The sequence below is a fragment of the Ambystoma mexicanum genome, chromosome 8 (genome assembly GCF_040938575.1).
Source record: "Ambystoma mexicanum isolate Mex_15411 chromosome 8, UKY_AmexF1_1, whole genome shotgun sequence".
NCBI classification, from domain to species: domain Eukaryota; kingdom Metazoa; phylum Chordata; class Amphibia; order Caudata; family Ambystomatidae; genus Ambystoma; species Ambystoma mexicanum.
In genome coordinates, this window is record NC_090929.1 from 1,295,420,501 (window position 1) to 1,295,445,516 (window position 25,016).

The 25,016-nt window shown below is 45.2% G+C and overlaps 1 protein-coding gene and 1 long non-coding RNA gene across 6 annotated transcripts in view; one reads left to right on the top strand and one right to left on the bottom strand.

Annotated features, from left to right (window-relative positions):
• Positions 1-25,016, top strand: part of CFAP46 (cilia and flagella associated protein 46) — a 2,698,259-nt gene that overhangs the window by 2,385,536 nt on the left and 287,707 nt on the right. For all 3 annotated transcript variants that reach the window (XM_069611407.1, XM_069611408.1, XM_069611409.1), the window contains exon 57: positions 10,685-10,797. In XM_069611407.1, coding sequence (XP_069467508.1) covers positions 10,685-10,797 — 113 coding nt within the window. The remainder of the gene's footprint in view (positions 1-10,684; positions 10,798-25,016) is intronic.
• LOC138472977 (uncharacterized) overlaps positions 1-25,016 on the bottom strand; it is a 152,593-nt gene that overhangs the window by 69,246 nt on the left and 58,331 nt on the right. The gene's annotated exons all lie outside the window — the stretch shown is intronic.

Below are 25,016 nucleotides of genomic sequence, written 5' to 3' on the forward strand. Positions count from 1 at the left end.
ATTCAAGGAAAAAACTTTAGTTGCAGGGACGTTAAGGTGAGCAATACATTGTAACAAATTCTTTGAAATTCAAGGAAAAACATTAGTTGCAGGGACATTAATGTGAGAACCTAATGCACCAAAACCTCTAAAATTCAGCTAAAGCCACCTTAATTTCGCACCGTATGATTGGCTGTGATGACTTTCCCGCCAAGACAGCCACCCTGCTGTGTGATTGACAGCCAGGCTGGGTGAATGTGGGAAAACTGCATAAAAAGCATGTCTCTGGGACTTGGAAGGCAGAGTCGCCACTGGTTCGAGAGGACCACTACCACGACTGAACCTCCCGTTGAAGCCCTGCTGCGGGTCCGAATCTCCAAACTTCTACGACAGAGAAGATCTGCAAGGAATCCTCTTCTCTTGAGCTGGTGGGACCAACCAATTTGCCAAACTCCAAGCCACACCTCCCTCCTCTGGTTGAATCTTCTGTGCACATCTACAGTGAACCAGATAGCCAGGAGGACCGGACACTGCTTGGGTTTTAAGGAGCGCACCTTTTATTCATCGCTTTGATCCTGCAGGATCTGCCAGGAACTTCTGCCTCAGCTACAGCATTCTTCTGCTCTAACGGTACTGTGCAAACCTGGTTGTTCGTTCCGTCCGACGGCGGGGAAAATGTTTGAAATCTTTCGCCAATGCGACGGCTTTTCCTTCTCTACTCTTTAAAGTAACTTTTCTTCCGACCAACTTCGTTTCGAATTCTTGCCAAAGACTTAACCGCGAACTACTCTGAACTGTGTGATCCTCTGCAAAAACTCTGAACCATAGACATTGGGCCAGGCCTATTGAATTGAATCCTCATTGTAGCAAGCCTTTTCTAGATTGCCCTGCCTACTTAGTTGTTGGTGCTGCTTAATTGTGAATATCCTTGTCTTTCCCTACCTTTTAAATTGCTGGAGTGCCATTTTGCTTACACTTCATTTTGAGATTAACTTGTCCAGAATTCTTTGGGTGTTGTGTAGTAAGTAAGTAAGATTGTGATTTTCTGCTGCTTCACCTCAGTGATCTGTTTTACAAATTATGTGTAAATAAATGTATATTCTTTTACTCAGAAACCTTGAGTCAGTGTTTGCTTGAACCATAGTAATTGCTGTCCTTTGTGTAACTTCTGACACTGCTCTCTGTACTCTTGAGATAAGTCTGACTTCTCAGCCATCGCTACCCCTTTACTGTGTAGTACAGGCTTGTACCAAAGGTGAATTCGTACTGTCACTTGTAGTCTTAATTGTGTGTGGTGTTCCCAAAGGGTACTGCATATGATTCTGCCTAACACTGGTCTACAGCGGTGAGGATCAAGTATAGTGATTACACTTAGAGTGCCGCTATTACCTTTGATCAACTAACCACAAGGCTAAACCTCACTAAAAAGCAATTTTAATCATGTCTGATATGGAAAGCTACAGTCGGGAGACCCCCCTTAGTTACACTGTGGATTATCTGGAAAATCTGTGTAGAGATAGGAATCTCTCTGTTAAAGGCAAAAGGTCAGAATTAATTGAAAGGTTGTTAGAGAAACAAAGTCTGGAGAGTGGGACTGAAATGCCTAACCCTCCAGCAAATGTGGAAAATAACGAGGATGATAATGTGTCAGATATTATTGATGAGTTAGATGAGGCAGAGATGTCTCACAATGTAGGCCTTACTGCTCTTCTACCTGCTCAGCAACCTCAACCTTTGTCCACTGGGGCCTCTACAGGTCCTACACTCAGTGCTGAATGCATTGCTCTAGAAAAGATGAGTCTTGAATTGGAATTTAAACGTATAAATGCTCAAACTGAACAAACGCATCAAGAACTTAAGCTCGGAGAAATGGAGTTGAATCATGCCTTAGAAATGAAAAAGTTGTCTTTGGAAAATGCTTCCCTGCAAGAGTCTGCTAGGTCTTCCAGTCCTAAGAGACGCTGTCTGCCTAAATAAATTGTTGGTATGTATGAGGCTAAGCTTGATATTTTGGATTGGTTGGCAATGATTGAATATAACGATGGGATTCAAGACATTACAGGAAATCAGTTGCGTCCTTGGCTCTACTTTAGGCTACCCACTGTTGCATCTGATGATGTGATGGAGTTGGGGGAGGTGGATAGGATGGATTATGAGTGTGTGAAGCTAGCTTTAAATGCTAGATTTGGGAAGACACCTTCCCGGTACCTTTTAAGAGATTTAGGACCATCAAAAAGCATGATGGTACCCCTTGGGCTACCTGGGTATGTGAATGTTTGAAAAACTTTGATGGTTGGGTTAAGAGTTACAGAGTAAACACTTACGAAAGTATGAGAAATCTTGTTATGTTGGAGTCAATTTATGATGCCTGCTCTCCTGTGCTCAGACAGCACTTGGCTGATTCTAAGGAGATAGATCCCAAGAAATTAGCTAAGGCTGCTGACTTGTGGGTTGCCAACAGGGCTACTCACACAGATTCTGGTACAACTCAGAAGAAGGATGAGGGAAAGCAGCCAAAGAAAGATAACAAGGAGAATTATAATACCTCCAATCCAAAAGAGGGCTCCAAACAGCAACATAAGGGTAAACCACAAGGGAAACCAAATCAGGCTAGTGTACCATCTGGACCAAAACCAGGTGGAGGTCATAACAAGCCCCCATTCATCAAAATATCTGGGAAATGTTATGTTTGTAGGTCAACTGACCATGTGAAAGGGGATCCCAGATGTAAGGGTAAACCTTCAGGGGTCCACACTGTCTCCTTATCCTTCTCCCCAGAGGAAGAAGTACCTATGGCAAGTGGAAACTTTCACCTACTGGCCGATGAACCCATGAGAGTCTCAGCTAGTGTTTCTTTAGTGTCCTGGGCTTGTGGGAACAACAGAATTTATATGTCTATAATTCCATCCCATCTAAAATGAAAAAGTATTATAAAGATAGTGTTCTTGTGAATGGCCAGGAGACCCCTGCCATCAGAGACACTGGAGCCAGCATAACTCTGGTTGATTAAACATTTTTCAAGGTGGAGGATGTTGCTAAGGCACCCAAATGCCTAATCAAGTTAGCTGGAGGCCCTGGTCAAATGCTTCCCCAGTTACCAGCTCTCATCCAGTGTAATGATATGACTGTCAAAATACCTGTTAGTGTGCAGAGTGAAGTGCCTTGGAGATTCCTGCTGGGTAATGACCTGAAAACTCTTGGGGTTGTGTCTAGCACCCCCAGGCCTCCCAGTAAAAGGAAACAGGAGCTCACTAGATCTGCTGGGGAGAGGACCTTAAGAGGCTCTCTAGAGGAGTTGGTAGAGGAAACTATCTCTCCAAGTCCACAGGACTTACTAACTGCTATTTCAGGAAAGAAAGAGGCAAAGGGGAAACCCAGGACCTCGAAGATGAAAGCAGATAGCACCCCTGTGCTACGAACAAGGACATCCCCAAGATTGTCAAAGTCACACCTGTGACTCCTCCACCTGCTGAGGCTGAGTGTGAGGTACAACCCTGTGTGGTTAATCCAGTATCTGAAGAGTAAGACCTGGAAGAAGACATAACTTTAGTTAGAGATCTGGACCCGGTTGACCATCCTGAGATGCAGTCTTTACTGGCAGAAGGTGGACCCAACAGGGCAGACTTCAGCAGAGGACAAAGAGTGTCCTACTCTTGAAGGTCATCTCCTACAGGCAGCTTCTCAGCTCGATAAGCAAGAGCCTTGGAAGCATAGGTTGCACTGGGAAGATGGCCTCTTCTACAGTGAACCGACTGAGTCTGTCCCTGGGGACTGCAAAAGGCTTGTAGTGCCCCTAGGAAACAGACTCCAGTTCCGACAGTTGGCCCATGAGATACCTTTGGCTGGTCATTTGAGTTTCAAAAAGACCAAGGAAAGGCTCTTCTTATACTTCTACTGGCCTGAGATGGGTTCAGAAGTTGACAAATTCTGTAGGAGCTGTCACACTTGCCAAACCTCTGGCAAGAGTGGAGTCAAGATGTGGAACCCCTGGTGCCTCTCCCAGTGGTGGGAGTCCCTTTTGAGAGGGTGGGCATCGACATTGTTGGTCCCCTTGACCCTCCCACATCTTCAGGAAACAGGTTTTTCCTGGTTGTAGTAGTTCATGCTACTAGGTATTCTGAAGCAATACCTATGAGGACTGTTACGGCTCAGGCTTTGGCCAAGGCTCTACTTGGTATTTTTAGGGTAGGGCTTCCTAAGGAAGTGATATCCGACAGGGGATCGAATTTTGTGTCCCATACATGCAAGCCATGTGGAAAATCTGTGATGTCACTTAAAAGTTCTCTACAGCCTACCATCCACAGACAAATGGACTGGTAGAGAGGTTTAATCGTACTATGAATAGCATGATCGGTGCTTTAGAGGAGCCCCTTAAAAGAAAGTGGGACCTTCTACTGGCATGACCAGAAAGCCAGCATGGTTGAGTTTACTCAAGACCAGCTTGTACTAGTTATGGTGCCAACAAGACAGAGGGCCTTGCAGGACAAATGGATAGGACTCTTCAAGGTTGTGGGGAAACTTGGAGAGGTGAACTATCTGGTGGACTTAGGCAGACCTAAGGAGTCTCCCAGAGTCTTTCTCACCAGCCGTTTGAAGGCATATGTCTCGAGACCAGAAGTGGGAGCTTTGCTTCTAGCTTCAGCTCAAGAGGAGGAGAGTGAACTTCTACCCGACCTTCTCAGAGGCCAACCTTTAGATGAGAACATAGAAGGAGTTAATCTTTCTTCTAATCTGACATCTGAACAACAGGATGAGTGCAAGTTTCTGTTAAATTTGTTTGCCTCCCTGTTTTTCACTTTCACCAGGCTTGACCCCTTGGGGTCAGCATGATATCCTAACTGGTGACTGTTTACCTATGAAAAGCAGAGGTTAAAGAATGTCAGAACATGTAAGATCCCACATAAAGGAAGAGGTCAACAAGATGCTTGATCTCGGGGTTATAGAGCCATCTACAAGTCCATGGTCTAGTCCAGTTGTTCTAGTACCAAAGGCAGGATCCAAGGAGTTCTGATTATGTGTGGACTATAGAGCTCTGAATTCAGTGACTGCGACTGATGCCCAACCTTTACCAAGGACAGATGAACTGGTGGATAAACTTGGTGAAGCCAAGTACCTCAGTACATTTGATCTGACGTCGGGCTATTGGCAAATAGCCCTGACAGACCATGCCAAGGAAGGAGAAAACTGCTTTTTCAACCCCAGCAGACCTCTACCAGTTTAAGGTTATGCCTTTTGGATTAAAGAATGAATCTGCTACATTCCAAAGGATGGTCAATCAAGTTCTGAATGGGATGGAGGACTTCTGCATGGCATACTTGGATGACTTTGCAGTGTTCAGCCCTACTTGGAAAGAACATGTTGAATACTTGGGATATGTTTTGCAGGCTCTGGAACAGGCCCATTTGACCATAAAGGCAAGTAAATGTCAAATTGGTCAGAGCAAAGTGGTCTACCTTGTTCATGAGGTAGGAGGAGGTGAAATAAGGCCATTGCCTAGCAAAGTACAAGCTGCACAAAACTGGGCCACCCCTACTACTCAAACACAAGTGAGAGCCTTCCTAGGTCTCACTGGGTACTCCAAGAATTTCATTGAGAACTATGGGACCATAGCTCTCCTTTGCATGTAGTCTACTCTCCAAAAATCCCTAAAAAGGTTGGATGGAATGAGGAGTGCACTCAAGCCTTTGAAAACCTGAAGAAAGCCCTTTGTCAAGCTCCAGTCCTAAGATCTCCTGATTATCACCAATCCTTCATGTGCAGACAGATGCCTCCAATACAGATATAGGTGCAGTCCTTAGTCAACTGGATGAGAAAGGTAGGGGGCACCCCATTTGCTTCATTAGTAGGAAACTGAAGGAACCTGAAACAAGGTGGCCAACCATGGAGCGTGAATGTTTTACCATTGTGTGGTCTCTGAAGAAGTTTAGACCATACTTGTATGGATCTACTTTTGTGATTCAGACAGACCACCAACCCTTGAGATGGTTAATGCAAATGAAAGGGGAGAACCCCAAACTACTAAAATGGTCAATCTGCCTACAAGGGTTTGATTTCACCATTGAGCACAGGTCAGGATGTCACCACCAAAATGCTGATGGTCTCTCTAGGATGTTTATAACCGACTAGGGTGAAGAGATTCATCCAGGAGTGGATTAAATCCTCCTGTCCCTTAGTCTGGGGTGGGTGGGGGCGAGTGTTAGGGAGAATTCTCCAGAATGGCTTATTTCCCTTACCTACTGAGTCCCTCAGCAGCTTTGCTGGATTTCTAGGAATTATTTTTTTCACTTGGTAAGAGTGTCAGTCTTTTTTCACACTCTTGCATGTGTTTTGCTGTGTGTTGTACATTGTTATGTTCATAGACTATGGAGTCTCACCTACTCCATAGGCATCATCTTTTTACTGTTATTCACACAGCACCTTTAGTGCAGTGACACAGAGTTGTCTTTTTCAGACTTCCCACTCTAAACTCCATTTTCTGGGACTGACTACTGTCCCCCAGAACATGTAAAGTTGCCATTGACTTTATTAGTCTTTTTAAATTCACAGACCCCGTACGAACTATCTTCCATAGAGTACTGGAAAGTTTTAATATTTATCCCTTTTTGTTTGTCTCTCATGGAACATTATTTTGTTCCCCTTTCTCTAAGATTTGGCTGGTGTCAGTGGTATCTAATATTTTTTCCCTTCCGCGGTCTATGAAAATAGCCTTGGTACTGTTTTAGGTGGATAAAGATCTAAGCAATCTATTGAAAGAACGGCCTGGCTGGGTGAATGGGGCAAAAATGCATAAAAAGCAGGTCTCTTGGACTTGGAAGGCAAAGTCGCCACTGGATCGAGAGAACCTAAAAGAAGCTGAAGGAAGAGGACCACTACCACGACTGAACCTGCTGTGGGTCCGAATCTCCAAACTTCGATGACAGAGAAGATCTGCAAGGAATCTTCTTCCCTTGAGCTGGTGGGACCAACCAGTTCGCCAAACTCCAAGCCAGGCCTCCCTCCTCTGGTCGAATTTGCTGTGCACATCGGATAGCCAGGAGGACCAGACCCTGCTTGGGTTTTAAGGAGCGCACCTTTTATTTGTCGCTTTGCTCCACTGCTGGTTTCTTCCCTGGGCAGTGCAGGACCCTACAGTCTTCCTCCTTCATGTCAGTCCGACAGTCGCTTCAGGAACCGTGAGCCTGCAGGATCTGCCAGGAACTTCTGCCTCAGCTACATCATTCTTCTGCTCTAAAGGTACTGTGCAAACCCAGTTCTTTGTTCCGTCCAACCGCGGTGAAAGTGTTTGAAATCTTTCCCCAATCTGAGGGCTTGTTCCATTCTACTCTTTAAAATAACTTTTCTTCCGACCAACTTCGTTTCAAACTCTTCGCAACGACTTAACCGCGAACTACTCTGAACTGTGTGATCCTCTGCAAAGACTCTGAACCATAGACATTGGGCAAGGCCTATTGAATTGAATCCTCATTGTAGCAAGACTTTTCTAGATTGCCCTGCCTACTTACCTGTTGGTGCTGCTTAATTGTGAATAACCTTGTCTTTCCCTCCCTTTTAAATTGCTGCAGTGCCATTTTGCTCACACTTCATTTTGAGCTTAACTTGTCCAGAATTCTTTGGGTGTTGTGTAGTATATTAAAATTGTGATTTTCTGCTGCTTTACTTTAGTGATCTGTTTTACAAATGATGTGTAATTAAATGTATATTCTTTTACTCAGAAACCTTGAGTCAGTGTTTGCTTGAACTATAGTAATTGCTGTCTTTTGTGTAACTTCTGATACTGCTCACTGTACTCTTGAGATAAGTGTGGCTGCTCAGCCATCACTACCACTTTACTGTGTAGTACAGGCTTGTACCAACGGTGAATTTGTACTGTAACTTGTAGTCTTAATTGTGTGTGGTGTTCCCAAACGGTACTGCATATGATTCTTCCCAACAGCAAGGCATGCCAACAGTCCCACAATGTATAATAAGCCACTAGACCACCATAGACTTTTAAGGGGAATGTTTCCCAGATCTATCCTCATTTGTATAGTTTTATTCCCAGCAGCTAGTCCCTGGAAACTTGAATTTCCTATTGAGAGAGGGATTCCTCTATTTGACATAGGGTTCTCCTGGTACATTAGCTTGGTGTTCACCCTGTCACCCCAACTTCCCGGTGCTGTTCTCCCTCTCACAGGTGTTGTTTCTGAGACAATGCTGTGATCCATTTGATCCTCACATCACTAACACCCACCAGCCTTTAGTGGGACTGTGATAGTTGAAGATCTGTCCCTGAGAACGAACTTTGGCATCGGTTTCTCACCACCACCACATCTTATGGTTGGAAAGCCATTGGGGAGAATGTGAAAAGGGCTAAGCATTTTTTCACACACCCCCATGACCAGGGAGGGTAAAGAAGGAAGTAGATTGGATAGGGTACAGCTGACTAACGATCACCAAGGGAAAACTACAAAAGCAGGGGACATGAAGTGTGGTAGAATCGGGTGAGATTTGAGGGGGAGGTGGACAGCGAACAATAGATCAGTAGGAGGAAGGAGGGAGTGGTGGATTGTGGAGAACAGTTTTGGAGCAGGTGAGGCATCTGCTTGGGATTGATAATGGATCTCTAGTGTGAGTGTGACAAGTACATAGAAAGGGTAGTTTTGTAATGTGGGAGAAGGAGTTGTGGTTTGCGAGGAGCAGTATGAGAGAAGTAGTAGTATGGGAGGAGTAGTATTAGAATGGGAAGAGTAGTAGTAATAGTAGAGTAAGAGGTGCGAGGAAGGGGTTATTATCAAAGGGGGAAGCAGGAACAAGGAGGAGTGAAATATCAGAGGTAGTTTGTGAGCCCGCTTTCAGGGAGAACGCCTTTACTATAAGGCAGCTATTCCACAGTAGGGGTCAACAATCGGTAGAACTAACCAGGTTTCATGGACGCCTAGGATATGGAGGAGATGAGTCGCAAGGCGTGAGAGAGATAGGGATGCCCATAGATAGGCCTCAAAAAGAATTTAACAAAGACCCTTGAACCTTACTTGAGACTCTGATTGTTTCCTGTGTCATCTGTAACAGGGTCAATAGCCTGAAAACATGTAGTGTATCTGATCTTTGACTATGGGATTTGAAGATCCCTACACTAAGGACCCACACCATGCCCCAATTTTGTCTGCCGACAAATCTGCTCCTCTCAAATAGTCTTCTCTTTTCTGCTGTAGTAGTTGGTTCAAGCTTTTTGAGGAGCAGCGCTTTAAAGGTGATACTGCACACACACACATATACATTAGTACTTTAACTAAAGACTCCTGCATTTGTGACTGCATGGATTTTCATGCTGGCACAAATGATGGGGATCGCTATGGAGTCTTCCAGCTTTTGCACCAGCAGAAAGCATGCAGACTCCACAGCGATCCATTGTAAACGCTTCTGCCATGGGCACATGACAGGTGTCGTTTACTCAATATGCATGGGTGAGTGCTAAAGGGGAGGAGAATAAGTGGCATACACGCTTGTACACAGTCGTTTGCCCTCCCCTTTTGCACGTGTAAATGATGAAAAGTTGGCCAAATACAGTAGGTCTCCATTTTGAGCCCCACTATGTCTACCTTGTTAGGAAGAAAGCCCTTTTTAAACTAGCAGAACAGAGACATATGCCATTGTTTTACGGTTGTGGCTAGGTGCGTGTGCTTGATAGAATTGGAATTGAGCATTACAGACAAGCCCATAGAATGATTCTTTTAGAAAATAGTTTTGTTTGGTTAGGAAAGCCTACCTTCTGTATTTTCATACTGATGCAGTAATTGCTATGGTAAATGAATGGCTTCATTGATTCAAAATGCTAGGCAAAACTCAAGTGGCTAAACTGAATCCTAATTTAAACCAGCAGTTCCATTCTTATTTTTAAATTACCTCAGCCAATGCAGTTTGTGTGTTAAATGGCAGTGCGCTGTTTTTGAAGCAGCTAATGAAATTCTGCTATTATGGAGAAGTACACAATAATTTTTTCGAACATAACTTGTCAGAATAATGCCTTTTTAGCTCAAAGACTGGTCTAACACTGTGGATACCATGCACTCTTTATCGTTCATTGCGACACTTCATGTGGAACCATAAAAAGTATCTACTAATCTATCCAGATAGGGAACTTAGAAGAGGTTTCTTTCTTTTCCGCTCGCACTTAACTTTAACCAAAGAAGTAATGATTAGATACAGGCTTTTCACCTGGGACCAAGGTGACTGTCGTTTTTGTATAGGGGAACAGCATAGGAGACATTGAGACACCTCTTAAGCATGTGTTGCGATTCAGTGGAAAAGGTGGAACTGTTTTAAAAATATGGTGATTTGCTCTCAGCAGGCAATGGTGAAACTATGTGGCAGTACTGCCAGTCAGGTAGAGCAACGGCAATAGTACTAGCAGTGACCGGTTTCTTGGACTCCTTAAATCTGGAAGAGGCTTAGTCCCACCTCGCTGCACTCTAATCATGTGGCACTTTATTTATGAATGGTCCTTTTATGGTATGAAATATATGTTCTAAATGAATTAATATGATTAAACTTTTTAAATCCTTGTTGTAATATGTTTGCGATGTTTTAACTGTGTGGATGAATTTTATGTGTTTTGTGTATGTAATTGTGTATGAAATATTTATTTGAAAATATTTTTGTTAAAGGTTATTGTTTTAACCAAACAACAAATACATAAAACAAATAAAAACATTACTTTTTTCCACAGCCATGCTGAATGGGAGCAATTATTGAACAACTGCAGTGCATTTCTCTTCTATGGAAATGAACGATTTTTGTCGCACGTACTGGTTGAAAAAATAGTTGCTATGAATTTCTCAGGTGAGTGATTAAGCAAAAGGGTATGTCTATGGGGTTTTCTGTTATCAATTCAAGATTTGTAATTTGTTTTTATAATAAATAGAAAATTGCGAGATGCACAGAAAAGTATTTGCATGCTTTCTTTGTTACAGTATAGCTGTGGCATCACTAACGACTTCATTTCTGACATAACCATGTTTGCACACTGAGCAAGCACACATTATAGAAAGAAGCCCCCTGATCAGGATATGAACTGCTGCTAATACACGAAGGGCCTACATTACTAGTTTGGAGGTAGTGGGAAAACAACCAGTATTGTTGAATACTGGTTGTTTTTTCACTGCACCAATTTCCAAATTTCAGAAATGAAAACTCTTCATAAACGTCTGCTTTTGTGTAGAGGAAAAATGCTGCACTTAAAAGCACTTCCTGATATCATATTTCCGCATGTGATATGGTATTCCCTAATAGAATCCAATCGGACTCCAACATAGGTAATGACTGAAGAAGTCTGCAAGACTCTGAATCGTTTGGACCCTTGCCCTTCATTGATGAAACTTGATTTTAGTGGTATATCCCAAAGAAATACTTCCAAACGTGTAAAGGGGCATTGTGCTCAGAGCATAACAATATCTGCTACAGATTACAAGCTACATATTGTGTGTATATTTCTGCAGTATGGTTCCTTCATCTATAACTGGAAGACGTCTTTCAACAGAGGGGAAAGGTGGGAATGTGTATTATATGCAATGACATACCCCCAACCCGCTCTTTTACTGTTTCCTGGGGATGCCGCTCCTCTCCTACCCAGCCTCTGGAATACGGAGTACCACAAGGCTCGGTGCTTGGTCCTTTCCTATTCTCACTCTACACCTCCCTCCTTGCCCCTGTTATCTCCCCATTTGGCATCTCTCACCATTTCTATGCCGACGACACGCAGCTCTTTCTGTCCTTCTCTTCCTTCTCTCCTGATCTCCACCTTAAACTTGCCATTAAAAACTGGATGTCTTCTCGCTTTCTTTCCCTTAGCTCTGACAAAACTGAAGTAGTTTTCTTCCCCTCCAACTCCCTTCCCCCTCCCTCTCCTCCTCCTTTCATTAATTTTCCTCCCTCTAATCTTACTTTCTCCCCCCATGCTCGCAACTTGGGCATTCACTTTGACTCCTCTCTCACTTTTTCCCATCATATCTTTCTCACCTCTAGGGCCTGTTGCTACCACCTCTATAATATTCTCAAAGTCCGCCCCTCACTTTCCGTGCCACTAAACTTTTAATCTCCTCCCTTATCTTCTCTCGCCTCTTCTACTGCTCCTCCTTACTCTTTGGTCTACCTACTTCACATCTCGCCCCCCTCAAATCTATCTACCACTCTGCCATCTGTAACCTCTGTCTCCTCACCTCCTGAGACTCCATCTCTGCTTCCCTATCCTCCATTGGCTGGCTTCCCTTTCACTCCCAACTAAATTTCATTTTCTCTGCTTAGTCTTCAAATCTCTCCATGATCTCGCTCCCCCTTATCTCCCTTCCCTTCTCTCTTTCTACACTCCCTTTCGCTCTGCTGACCACTTCCTTCCCACTGTTCCTCCTTTCCTTTGTGCCTCCTCCCGTTTCCGCTCCTTCTAACTCCTAGCCCCCCTACACTGGAACTCCTTACCTCTCTCAATCTGCTCTATTCGTACCTTTTCCTCATTCTGCATGTCCCTTAAATCTCTCCTTCTCCATTCCCCGCCTTGATACCCCTCCCCCTTCTCGCCCCCCCTCACCCACCCTTTCCCTCTTCCCCTTAATCCTCTCCCTCCACTTCCCCCTCGACCCCATCCTCACCCCTTCCGTTTCCCTCCTCCTCCTCCTACCCATCCTCCCTCTTCCTCCCAGCTCTACTCCACTACTCTCCCCGTTCCCTTCTGTCTAATTGCTCTACATACTGTTTTGTTGGTCTGATTTAAAATTGTAATTTGCTTCTACTGTAACTGTTAATTTGTTATTGTTAAAGGTATCCTGTTGTTAAAATGTGCAGCGTTTGAGTAAAGTGCTATATAAACTTGATAAATACATATAAAAATACAAACATTAACTGTTTTTTGCGAGGCTCTTTAGAGTTCCATTTGTTATGCAGTGGGTGCCTTTATGTACTGTCTTGGTGCCATGCAATATACCTTGTAACATACTGTTCTCCAGCTTTGGCTCTGTCACAATTTCACATTAAATGGGACCTAACCCTGCCTTAAAGGTTATCGACTGAGTAATGGGCATCAGGTATGGTTCATTCTGCTTTTTGTAACATGATTGGTACACTATTTTATTTCTGCGAGTCTGGTTACATGTGTAGGTAGCCCTGCCGCATGTGTGCACACCTCTGAACAAAATTGCTAATGAGCCATGCTTCAAATTTCAATGTTTCCTGGCTACATGTGAAGGGAAGATTGAGAATGCATCTCCTCCCCTTCCCCCCCACCTCCCTTGCTCTGTGGGGTCATCCACTAGCTCCAATGTGCAGGCCGAACTCTACATTCCAAGTACACTTCCATAGCGAGCAAATCCCCCTACAAGCCGTTCCTGTTTTCAGGCGCCAGTGAGGTGTCAAGCATAAAAGTACCAGATTAGACTAATAAGGTCAAGTTCACTGCATTTCTATTAACGGATCCGTACAAAGTGGGATACATGAATAAACATGGATGGATTAATGTTGTGATATGGTCAAGCAATAATACACGCAACAGTATGACTTTAATGAGCTGTGTAGGGTTTGGATAAATAGGATCTAAAGCAAAATGTGCAAGGGGCGTTGTAGCACAAAATGAGGTAGCACTGTTTTGCACTGTAAAGACTGGAGGGGTAATCTGTACTCATGCCCTCTATATGTCAGAGTAGAAGCACAGAGCACCCCAGCCAAGGTTCTCTATAGGATATCTATGGGCGAGCAACCAAGGCCTAAGCTCTCAGGAGGTGATGCAGGCTGGTTCCTAAATACAGTGTAGTCCCCAAGCCCCCCACAAAGTAATGTCCACACACTATGTTATGTGTCAACACAGTTCTTTATATAAAAAATAAGGTTCAATATATACACAATTAATAACACACTTTATACGTTGGTAAATATAATATGGCAAATATACACAATGTCGATGTTGTATCACACTTCGTTATTGACTCCTTTAAAATGAATAAACAGCTGACAGTTCTATTGCCATACAATTAAACACTTATGGGTATCAGCATACGACATAGGAGGGAAGACAAGTTAAACAGTGGCAGAATGTTAGCTCCCTCTACCAAGGCACAATTCTGAGTGAGGATCCCCCCCACTTGGGCAACCTGTAATAAAGTGTATTATCTAGTCCAGTCCATTAATGTTAAAATAGTCTTGTTTCCTGGTCAAAAATGTTCAACTACCCCAATGTACCATAGTTAGCAGAGTGTCTTCGACGGTTTGTCGACGGATCCCTCGAGGGTGGACTCCCTTTAAAAGCAGGAGCCACAGGGCGCCGAGAGTCCTCAAAGAATGTGAACTCTGGCGTCAGGATTTCTTGATGAAAAGAGTTTGGTGCCGCAAAGAAGATTTGATAAAGAACGTAGGCCCGGCAGCGGGTGTTGGCGTCGACGATCGGGACTCGACCACGGCACTTGTCAGCGTCTTTGTGGACTTCGGGTGGTGGGAAACCCACCGGCGGGTTAACCAACCGGGTTCTAAAGCTGCAAAGACTGCACTCCAAAATGTAAATCATGAACCCACACACTATTTGCGTGTGGTATCTCAGCGATGGAGCAATATGGTTCTTGTCTGGCCAAAGACGAAGGCGAAACCCGAAGGCGGTGAAGGAACACTCAGCGAAACTAGTGCTTGGCAGATCACATTTGAAGTCACCAGCTAGGTCAGTCATGTAATCCTTGGTGCATAAAACCAAGGGGCCTGCCCCGAAAAGGAACAAGAGGGAAGGCATCATAAAAAGTCAGAGGTCACACTCTTGCAGTGAGTTCGACCAATCTTCCTTGTCATTGTCTAACAAAACGAAGCGTAGACACAGACGTGACTGCGATTTGTCTGACAACAGAGTACAATTCTACACTGCAATGGGGGCATCGAGGGAGGACTGGGAACATATTTTAAAAGGCAAATAATGCAGGTATTGGAGAATGCTGCTGCTGGTACGCATTCAGCCTCAATGCCGTAGGTGAGTTCAGCTCTGACCATGCTGTAAGAGGATTCAATTCAACACTACAGCTAAGTCAATGCCTAGTCTGGGATACTGAATGGAAACCTTTATTGATATATCTTTATGTCCAGTTCATGCATTCTGGATGACTACCCCTATATAACACCCCTCTCTTGGAATCCCCCTGACCCCACTGAGCCAAGAAGTAGTTCTGTTTTGCAAGTTAAAAGGTTTTTTATATATAAATAATTGGATATCACACTTAATCTGATCAGTAATCAATAATGGATAGTCTGGCACTAGCACACTTGTGAATAGGAACAGAAGAATAAGGTGGTAGAGAATACTTTATATAAGTTCAGATGGATGTAATGTTGAATGAAAAATGCAATACAGAAAATACTCAATATGATTTCAACAAAACAATGTAATCACTTTTCTCTGGCAATTCACCCCCCCCTTTTATGCAATGCAAGGAAATGGAAGGAAAGCACACAGTTCTCAGAAATGCAATCAAATGTAATTCAGTTCACCCCAGCAAGCTTAGACTACAGAAGTTTGAAACACAGGCCCAAAATGCTTTTATATGTGCTGGCAATGAAGTGAAAAATATGCTAAAATGCTTTTAACTCCCTCTAGAGGTTCAGGTTGAGGATTAGTTGGTTTAAATTAGTTCAGGCTTACTTTAGCAATGTTCTAGGAATGATTGGCAGGTTGCCAACGACTTTCTAACAGTTCTAGCAAGAAGCTGCTGTTTTCACACGTGGAGGAATTTTCAAATCGCGGTAAAATTCGCGCGTGCGTTTTTCGCGATTGCGGCAAAAGTATCGGGGGTAGGAATGCGGTCCTAGGTTCGTTGAAAAGCCAAGATTCCCAGCTTTCAGAGGAAAGTTACTGCAAGTCTCTAAGACAAACGGTCACGGAGATATGAGCGATTAAATAAAGGTAGTTTTTCGGATTTGGAATGTTAAAATTAAAAGTGACAAGTGACAGTTTTGCAAAATGACAAGGTACAACTTCTAGGAGACAGTTCTGGTTAGATTAAAATAGATTGAATTATATTATTTTAACTAAGAGATTGGTTCTGCACAGTTCTGCTAGGTACTCACAATATATTTAGAAATAGAATGGGCCTCGCCACGGATCTGGTCAGGTTTTAGACTGGACTCTGGTCTGATCTCGGCACTTCACAGTGATCTGGGTCAGCTCTCTGGTTCTGCTAACAGTGGTCTGGGTCAGCTCTGCTCTCTCTGGGTACAGCACTGCTTCTGGATCTTTTTGCACAGCTTTCTCTGGAGATTGATGGATTTGAAGTCTGGATCTCTGGATGTGGTATGGTCCGGCAGCATGCTCCGCAGCAAATGGAATTGAATGTCCCGATCTGTCCTGACTGTCTGCTTTTATGTGTTTTGAAAATGGGTGTGTGTGCAGCATCACTAGGCTCTACCCCTCTCCACTTGTCATTGGCCACTTTATCCTCTTCCCCTTGATTGGGGGAATGAAATGAAGTGTCATCATGATGAGGTCTGTTTATGGTACAGAGAACCCACCCCTGTCAAATTACACACAATCTAAATTTTGACCCAAAAGACATATTTGCACAGGTACACATTTGTTTAAAATTACATGCACCCATCACATATCACAGGAGGTATACCCTGTCCAAATCTGCTCTTCCTGGGAGCTTGCATTCAGAAATGGCGACATTTGCACTTTTTAACTGGTTTCGCAATATCGGACATTACCCCAAATTTACACACATGTGCGCAAGGAGTATGGACATAAATTGATGAAGTGTCAGATTTTTAACATGCATACATTTTAAGTAATACCCTCTTAACTGCTAGCTTGCCCCCAGATCATGCCACCGGTTCTAAAAACCTCTTAAAATGTGGGCAGAAAAATCACAAGAATTATGGTATCATTTAAATAATTTTCACAAGTCCGCTCTATGAATGATCCATCTTTTTAGAGTTATGTTCTGGCCCCAAAGGGGTGTGGTTTCCCCCCAGCACAAGGTTGAATTTCTGGTTTTTCCAGTTCTGCCAAGCCAGCTTGCTCTCACAGGCAGTGCTCCTCCCCTTTACTTCCAGGAGGAAGCCACTTTTACGGCCCCCATAATAAAACATTTGCCTGAGTCAGGACAGGGCTTTGTTCAATTTCCTGCAGAGCCCAGGTAATTCAATCAGAGAAGTGTCATATCCCTTTTGGTGGGAGCAGCAAAAGGGCAGCTAGGCCTGGGAACACAGCTGTTGTGCAAGTCTCATCTCCTGTCGGGGGTAGCTGGTGGGCAGAATTCAGTTCCTTAAGCCAGGCCCCAGCTAATGTCACTTTTAGTTACCCAGTTTTCGGCATTCAAATAAACTAACCATTTTTTACATATGCAGCTAAAATGCTGATTCTAAGTTTAAAACTATGACATTTAAACAATTGCAACCTATGTGACACTCAAAAGTAGGTCACTCATTTCTTTTAAACATTTAGATTTTTAGTGTCTTTCAGTCCAAATTTACTTAAACTGCTGAAATCCACAGCTCAGCCAGTCTTGTTATAAACCTTCAAGTCACTTCAGAATATAACTTTACATTGTATCCACCTCTCAGTAAGTCTTTCTTTGGCCTGCTTTGGGTTCATTTATTCAGTTTTACACAAAAAAAAAAAAAAAAAAAGTCTGGTGTTGTTTTAAAACGCCGGCTTTCTGATAGTGGTGAGTACTGGTAATGCACCCATTTTTGGGATTTAAGAAAATTAATTCCCCACAATTCTAGGTTGCTTTTGGCAATCAGCATTGCCATTCCCAATGGTTTCAGACTACTGTGTGGGTAGTCTAATGGTGGTTTTAGGCAGTGCCCTTCTGTGCCCATAACATCGGCAAAAATGAGCGGCAGCCTATTCTTCATGCATTTTCTGGGAAGCTCTGGCCATCATGATGTTTTCCATGTCAGTACTGCACAGTTTTGAGGTAGGGCTCGGATGCATGGATAAAAACATCCCACAATGCCCAGTTCATCCAGCACAAAGGTAGCCAAGGGAGGTCCCAATCCCTCAAGCTCGACATAAGGAATAAAACCTGCATTGGCACTGATATTGACATCGGCACCCTCCTCAGTTCACGCTGAACTTCCTTGTCTGTCAGAGGTGTTGCAGGACCGAAACTAAGTGCTGGAATCCAAGGCTGACTTCTGCGATTCGATGCAATCGATCTTTGACAATGAGGGGGGACCCAATCCCATTTGCTATGGAGCCGCTTGTCGTTTGGGTTAATTGCCCGTAACCTGATTTTATGGTGGTCCAAGTGGGCCTACAATGCAAATGGATTAGGCACATCCCCCAATGTCAAGCTGCAGCAGGTGGCCCCATATTCGCATCCCAACGCCCATACATGGCATTCAAGAATGTGGTCATTGCGCTTGGTCTTGACGCCCTGTTGAACCCGTTAGTACAGTATGAGCTGACGGACATCCTTGACTGAGGGCTGCAATCAGAAAATGCTATACCATCATGCCCCTCTGTCAACACCGGTGCTCAGTGGCAGCAATCTCCCATTTCTGATGGCTCATCCTAAACTCGAGGGGCTTGTAGTGCAAGCCACAACTATGAACTTGAGGCCATCAACCTCCACTTTGAATCGTCCCATGGATAGGGAGTCGAAGAAGGTTGAGCATTGCCAAAGAAGGTGTTTGCCTCAGGGAGCATGGCATTAAAGACAGTTAACACATATTGTGCCTTTGCCAAACACTCTCACATGCTGTGGAACACCATCACCGAAGTAGCCAACCACTTCCTTGAAGGAGAGATTAGGGATGGCTTCATTGGCATAGTCAGGGATGGAAATGAGTTATCATGCTAAATGCTCCAGGCTGGGTTACACCCTTGGACTGTGTGGGTTATTGTATGGGTACGTTCATGGTTCTCTGCAGGTGAGCCTACGTAGGAGCTCCGGGTTTTGCCGAATGTCCAGGCTAAGCTCCTTGACCAGGCATTTGATGGGGAGCATTTGTTTGGGCTGCAAGCAGATGACTCCCTGGAAACCTTTAAGGACTCCGAGTTGCCAGCGAAATCACTGGGACTAGCGATGCAGCAACCAACTAAACAGTCTTTCTCTTTTGGCTCTAGGAGAAGAGGCTTTAGATATTATACCACCTTCCCTAGAGAGGCACAGCTACCTCAGTCAAAGCAGAGGCAGCGCAGGATCCCACAGCTGTGGAGAGGTAGAGGAGCAAATGAGGGCCAATTTGCCTCAGCCTCAACATCAGCAGTACCCTCGTCATAGTAATCTCTTTGAGATCTCCCCCCATGTGTCATGACCCACAGAACGCGCCCCTTCTGGACTTCCTAGTCCTTGTCACGGCGGGGCTTGACAGCATTGTTTCTCCCAACATGGCCGTATCACGTGACACGCCTCGCACCAGCCTTCACGGCGAACGTAGTACGTTCCATAAATATGCCACGCCCCTGCGGCCCCGCGCGTCTCAATGCTATTGCGAAGTAGCGACCAGACGTGTGCTCCGTAGCTCCCGGTATTGTTTCCCTTGCTTCTTCCACTCTAACCCAATTTTAGTCCCTTTCCTGATTCCTGGACTCGTGTGCTAGTTGCGCACCCTGTTATTTCCTGGATTCCTGGACCCCTGCATCCCGGTACTTGAACGCACGCTGGAGTCGGAAGAGACTCGTGCAGCCTTATTCAAGACTCGAGCAGTACGCAAGAAGGCATCGATCAAGAAATCCAGCAAAGATCTAACTCAGGTGAGAAGGGGGGAACTCCTTGACACCATGTGTCTCCAGCTGGAGGAAGAGTTTCCGGGTTCATAGGTAAATGGACGGAGATCACGTCTGATGCCTGGACCCCTTCCAGTTGGTGGAACTAGGATAATGCCGGCCATTCATCAAGCAGCCCCCTGCACAGACCTTTGCCACCCCCCCATCCCCCAAAGGGGAACTCCACGATGAATTGCAAACTCTCCTCTTGAAGGATTCAGTGAAGGAGGTGCCGGCCAGAGACAAAGGCTCAGGTTGGAACTCAAGATACTTTTTGGTTACCAAGAAATGGGGGGGGGGGCTTCATCCCATTCTGGGCCTCAGGGTGTTGAAGAAGTTACTGCGGAAGGACAAGTACAGTATGGTTACATTGAGGGAGATTCTCCAGGCTCTGCAATTCTAGGTCTGGCTGATGTAGCTAGACCTACAGGATGCTTATTTTCATGTGCCTATGCACAGGAAGCATAGGTGATTCCTGAGGTTCATCATTGGGGGATGCACATTATCAGTACAAAGTGCTCCCTTTTGGCCTGACCTCCACGCCCAGGGTTTTCACCAAGCGGCAGTGTAACGCTCACCTGACTCCTACGGAGGTGCTGGTCTAGTCTGGGTTGCTGTGGCCTCTTCGAGCGTGATGCGCAGAACTCGCAACACCGACTGAACAGGACCCTCAAATCTTGCTTGTCTGGCCCGTAGGAATATCCTTCTGCAGATGAGAAAGGGGATTAACAGTCTGCAGAATAGTGTGCTTGCTCCCCCCTTCCCCCCTTCGTTCTTCTCTAACTTCCTCCGAAATCCCCGGTTGAAGCTCACCTTATGGTTTGAAAGGATGAACTCTCCATCCTGCTTCTGGTGCAGGGGCGCGTGTTTGTCCAGTTACTTCACTGGTTTTCAGAATGGCGCTGGCAAAATCCACTTGACTTTTCCGAGCGGAACGCCGTAAGTATGAAGATTACAAAAGTTCAAGTGTTGAGCCTCCTTTTCTGTTGCCTTCCTAACCTGTGATCTGTCCTTTATTTCAGGTGCAGAATGAAGGCGATGCGTTGAGGGATTGAATTGCCGATGGTAAACTCAGGTAAGTTAGCGATGGGGGCGATCCCTCTTAATGTCTTTATATTCCTCCAGTAATGTCTTTTGTCCTTTCCCCATAGGGGCCAGGGTGTGGTACCTGCCAACGAAGCGGCGCCGACCCGAAATGAGGAATGGTCCACCAACAGAAGACCGGTAAGTGTTATGGCGTAAAATTAGGCTTTCCTCATATGTTCCTTCTGCTCACCTCTTGTCTCTTCTTCTCTCCCCTAGGCGCAGAGATGTGGCGACCGGTGCAGACAGTCGCGGTGGAGCCAGAAGAACTCCCGAGGACAGGTGAGTGAAGCGCGGCGCTGCAGCGAGCAACGCAGTGCTTTTAAAGGAAAGTCTTTTCTCTGGAACGCTGGCGTGAAGGTTCCGGATGCAGGTAAGAAGTTTGATAAAATTCTTGGTTTTCACCTTTCTCTTCTCTTCTTTCCTTACAGGTGTTCCAGGATCGGGGCGGGCGTGGCTGGAGACCAGATGCAGGAGCAGACACGGTGAGCGTTCAGCAGCTTGGATGCAGAACAACGCGAAGCGTGAGCTACTGTCTGGGCGTGGCTTAAATAGCCCCCAAAGTAGTTCCAGGTAAGTATCCTTCCTTGGCCACGCCCGAGTGGCAAAATAGTCCTAATGAAAAAATAGTCCCTTTCAGGTCACAGGGAGGCCTGAATCTTGCAGCATGGTCTGCATCAGGTAAGTGCACAAAACACCTTCCAAAAAGAGCCTGGCGCCTATGGCGCCAGGACTGATGTCCAACATGAGCCTGGCGCCAACGGCGCCAGGACAGAGTCCAAAGAGCCCCTATAAGGGGCCGCTGGGCTTTTACCCGGGGGCATGATGCCTGCTCCCGGGGGTGCCTGGCCTGGCCTGGTGCTCCGGGGGTAGGCATCATGACAGCACTCCCCCCCAAGGCTCCTCCCAAGGTCGTTCCCTCTGGAGGTTTCGGTTTGTTTGGGAAATTCTGATGGAACCTTTTTACCAGCCGAGGTGCATGTACGTGGTCGCTGGGTTCCCAAGACCTTTCCTGAGGCCCGTACCCTTTCCAATCAATTAGATAGAAAAGTTTTGATTTTGAGATCTTAGAATCCAAAATGTTCTTCACCTCGAATTCAGGCTCCCCATCTATCTGGATTGGTTCTGGTGGCTTTATTAATCTGGTTCCTGGTTGCACTGGTTTCAAAAGTGACACATGAAAACCGGGGTGAATCCGCATGTTAGCTGGTAGATCGAGCTTGACTGCCACTGGGTTAATTATAGCTTTGATCGAGTAAGGGCCCAAATACCTTGGATTAAAAGTTCGAGGTCCCTTGAGCAATATGTGTTTGGTAGCCAACCATACTTGATCCCCTATTTGGTATGGAGGCACCTCACTCCGATGCAGATCCGCATTCTTTTTGTATTTCCCTTTCGCTTGTTGCAAATGTGCAGTTGCATCCTTGAAGGCTTGAGTTATCGTGGAATGCAAATGGTCCACTGCGGGCATTTCAAGGCTCAGAGGTGAGTCCAGGTCTGAAGTACGAGGGTGATGTCCATATAGGGTATAAAAGGGGCTTTGTCCAGTTCTAGAGTGTACCGAGTTATTGTATGCATATTCGGCCACCCATAAAATATCCTTCCAATTACCCCCCGATTCGTGCAACATACATCGTAGATATTGTTCAAGGGTCTGGTTCGTTCTCTCCGTCTGACCATCGGTCTGTGGGTGGTGGCTGGTTGAGAGTCTTACGTCGATTTGTGCCAGTTGACAACACTTTCTCCAAAAATGAGAAATAAACTGGCTTCTCCGGTCGGAGACTAGTATGGGCGGGAATCCATGCAAACGGATGATATTTTCGAGGAATTCCTTGGCTAGGACAGAAGCTGAAGGTAATCCTTTCAACGGAACAAAATGGGCCATCTTGGAAAATAAATCCACCACAACCAGAATAGTATTGTATCCATTACAAGGGGGCAGGTCCATGATAAAATCTAGTGACAAGGTGTGCCAAGGTGCTGGTGGAATGTCTAAAGGCTGAACAAGACCGGCGGGTTTTGTCTTTAGGCCTTTGTTTTGGGCGCAAACTCCACAGGACATCACGAAAGATTTAATATCCTTTCGCCAGGAAGGCCACCAGAATTGTCATTTAATTTTTTCCTCAGTTTTGGCAATGCCAGGATGTCCTTCCATCATGGTATCATGATGACGGGAAATAACCAGTTCTTGCAATTCCTTTTCTGGCAGAAATAAGCGTCCTTGGAAGTAAGGTAGGCCATCGTTGACCGAAAAGTAAGACCCCCTTTGGGTCCAATCCTGCAAGGCTGTAGAGTCCAGGAGTTGTTTTACCCGTGCTTGAATGTCTTCAAGTGTTTGTAAAGAGGTTATCCCCAAAATTCTTTGTTCGGGAATTATCGGCACAGGTTCTGAGTTTGTGCCTATTTCTCCCATTCCTATTCGAGATAGCGCGTCCGCTTTGCCATTCTTACAGCCGGGGCGGTAAGTGATTACAAAATCGAACTCAGCAAAGAACAAAGCCCATCGGAGCTGACGTGACGATTGAGCCTTGGCAGTTTTTAAATATTGTAAGTTTCGGTGATCACTGATCACGGTGATGGTATGCCTGGCGCCAAGAAGATAATGCCGCCAAGCCTTAAAGGCGGACTTAATGGCTAATAATTCCTTGTCAGTGATTGCATAAATTACCTCAGGCGGCGAGAACTTTCTGGACCAAAATGCTACAGGGTGCAGTTGGTTGGTTTCAGGGTCTCTCTGAGACAGGACCGCTCCCATGGCTAAGCTGGACGCGTCGGTTTCGACTATATAAGGGAGATCGGGACGCGGGTGCTTCAAAATAGGTGCAGACGTGAATTTAGCTTTCAATTCCTGAAAGGCCTGTTCGGCTTCCTCGGTCCATTCGAAGCGTTTATTTTTTCGCAAGAGTGCAGTGATGGGTTGAACCACACGTGAAAATTCCGGGATAAATCTGCGATAAAAATTAGCAAAACCAAGCATGCTTTGGACACCTTTCACCGAACTAGGTGATGGCCATTTGAGGATGGCATCCACTTTTCGTGAGTCCATTCGGACCCCTTTAGGTGTCAGGATGAATCCAAGAAACTCAACCTCGGTGGTATGGAAAACGCACTTTTCCAGCTTTGCAAACAGTTTGTGCTGGCGCAATTTCTCATGGACGGCCCTGACATGCTTTCTTTGATCAGATTCCGAAGAGGAGTACACAAGAATGTCATCGATATATACGACAACACAAACATCGATGAGTTCCCGAAGGACATCGTTCATGAAGAATTGGAAGGCAGCGGGCGCGTTGCACAACCCGAAAGGCATCACCTGGTATTCAAATAATCCATATTTTGTACGGAAGGCCGTTTTCCATTCGTCGCCTTCTTTTACTCGCACCAGATGATAAGCCCCCCGGAGATCTAACTTGGTGTATACGCAAGCGTCCTTCACCTGGTCAAGGAGTTCAGGGATCAGAGGCAGAGGGTAACGGTTTTTAACAGTTATCTGGTTCAATGCGCGGTAGTCGATACAAGTTCTAAGGTCGCCTTCTTTTTTGGGCACGAAGAATAAAGCCGAGGATGCCGGAGACTTTGACGGGCGAATGAAACCATTGGCTAGGTATTGATCTAAATATTGTCTCAAATGCAGATTCTCAGGTTCAGTAAGGGCATAAATCCTGCTACAAGGGGGTTGTGCACCGGGCACCAGATCGATTTGGCAATCGTACGATCTGTGGGGAGGTAACGTGTTGGCCTGTTCCTTTTGGAAGACGTCCTGAAAGTCTTGGTATTCCGGAGGTAGTTGCATGGAGACAGAGGTTACAGACGCTAGACTAATCTTCAGATTTTCTGGGTAGCAGGTTTGTGCACAATCCGGGAAGGTTATTCTCTTTGCTCGCCAATCAATTCGAGGATTATGTGTCTCTAACCAAGGGATTCCGAGAATAACCTGAAACTGTGGAGCCTTGATTACATCAAACACAACTGCCTCCCGATGGCCGTCCGGACCTATAAGTGTCACCTCAGCAGTGGAATGTGTTACCGGTCCAGAGGCAATTTTGGTTCCATCGACTGTGGTGATGACATCTTTGCTGGTTTTAGGACGCAGAGGGAGGTTAATCCTAGAGACCAATTCACGATCCACATAATTTCCTATAGCCCCACTATCGATGTATGCCTTTATTGCATGCAACCGCTTAGGCTGTTCCGGATCTACGAGGACCATTGTCACAATGAAATGCGAGGTCTGAGAGTTAGTTTT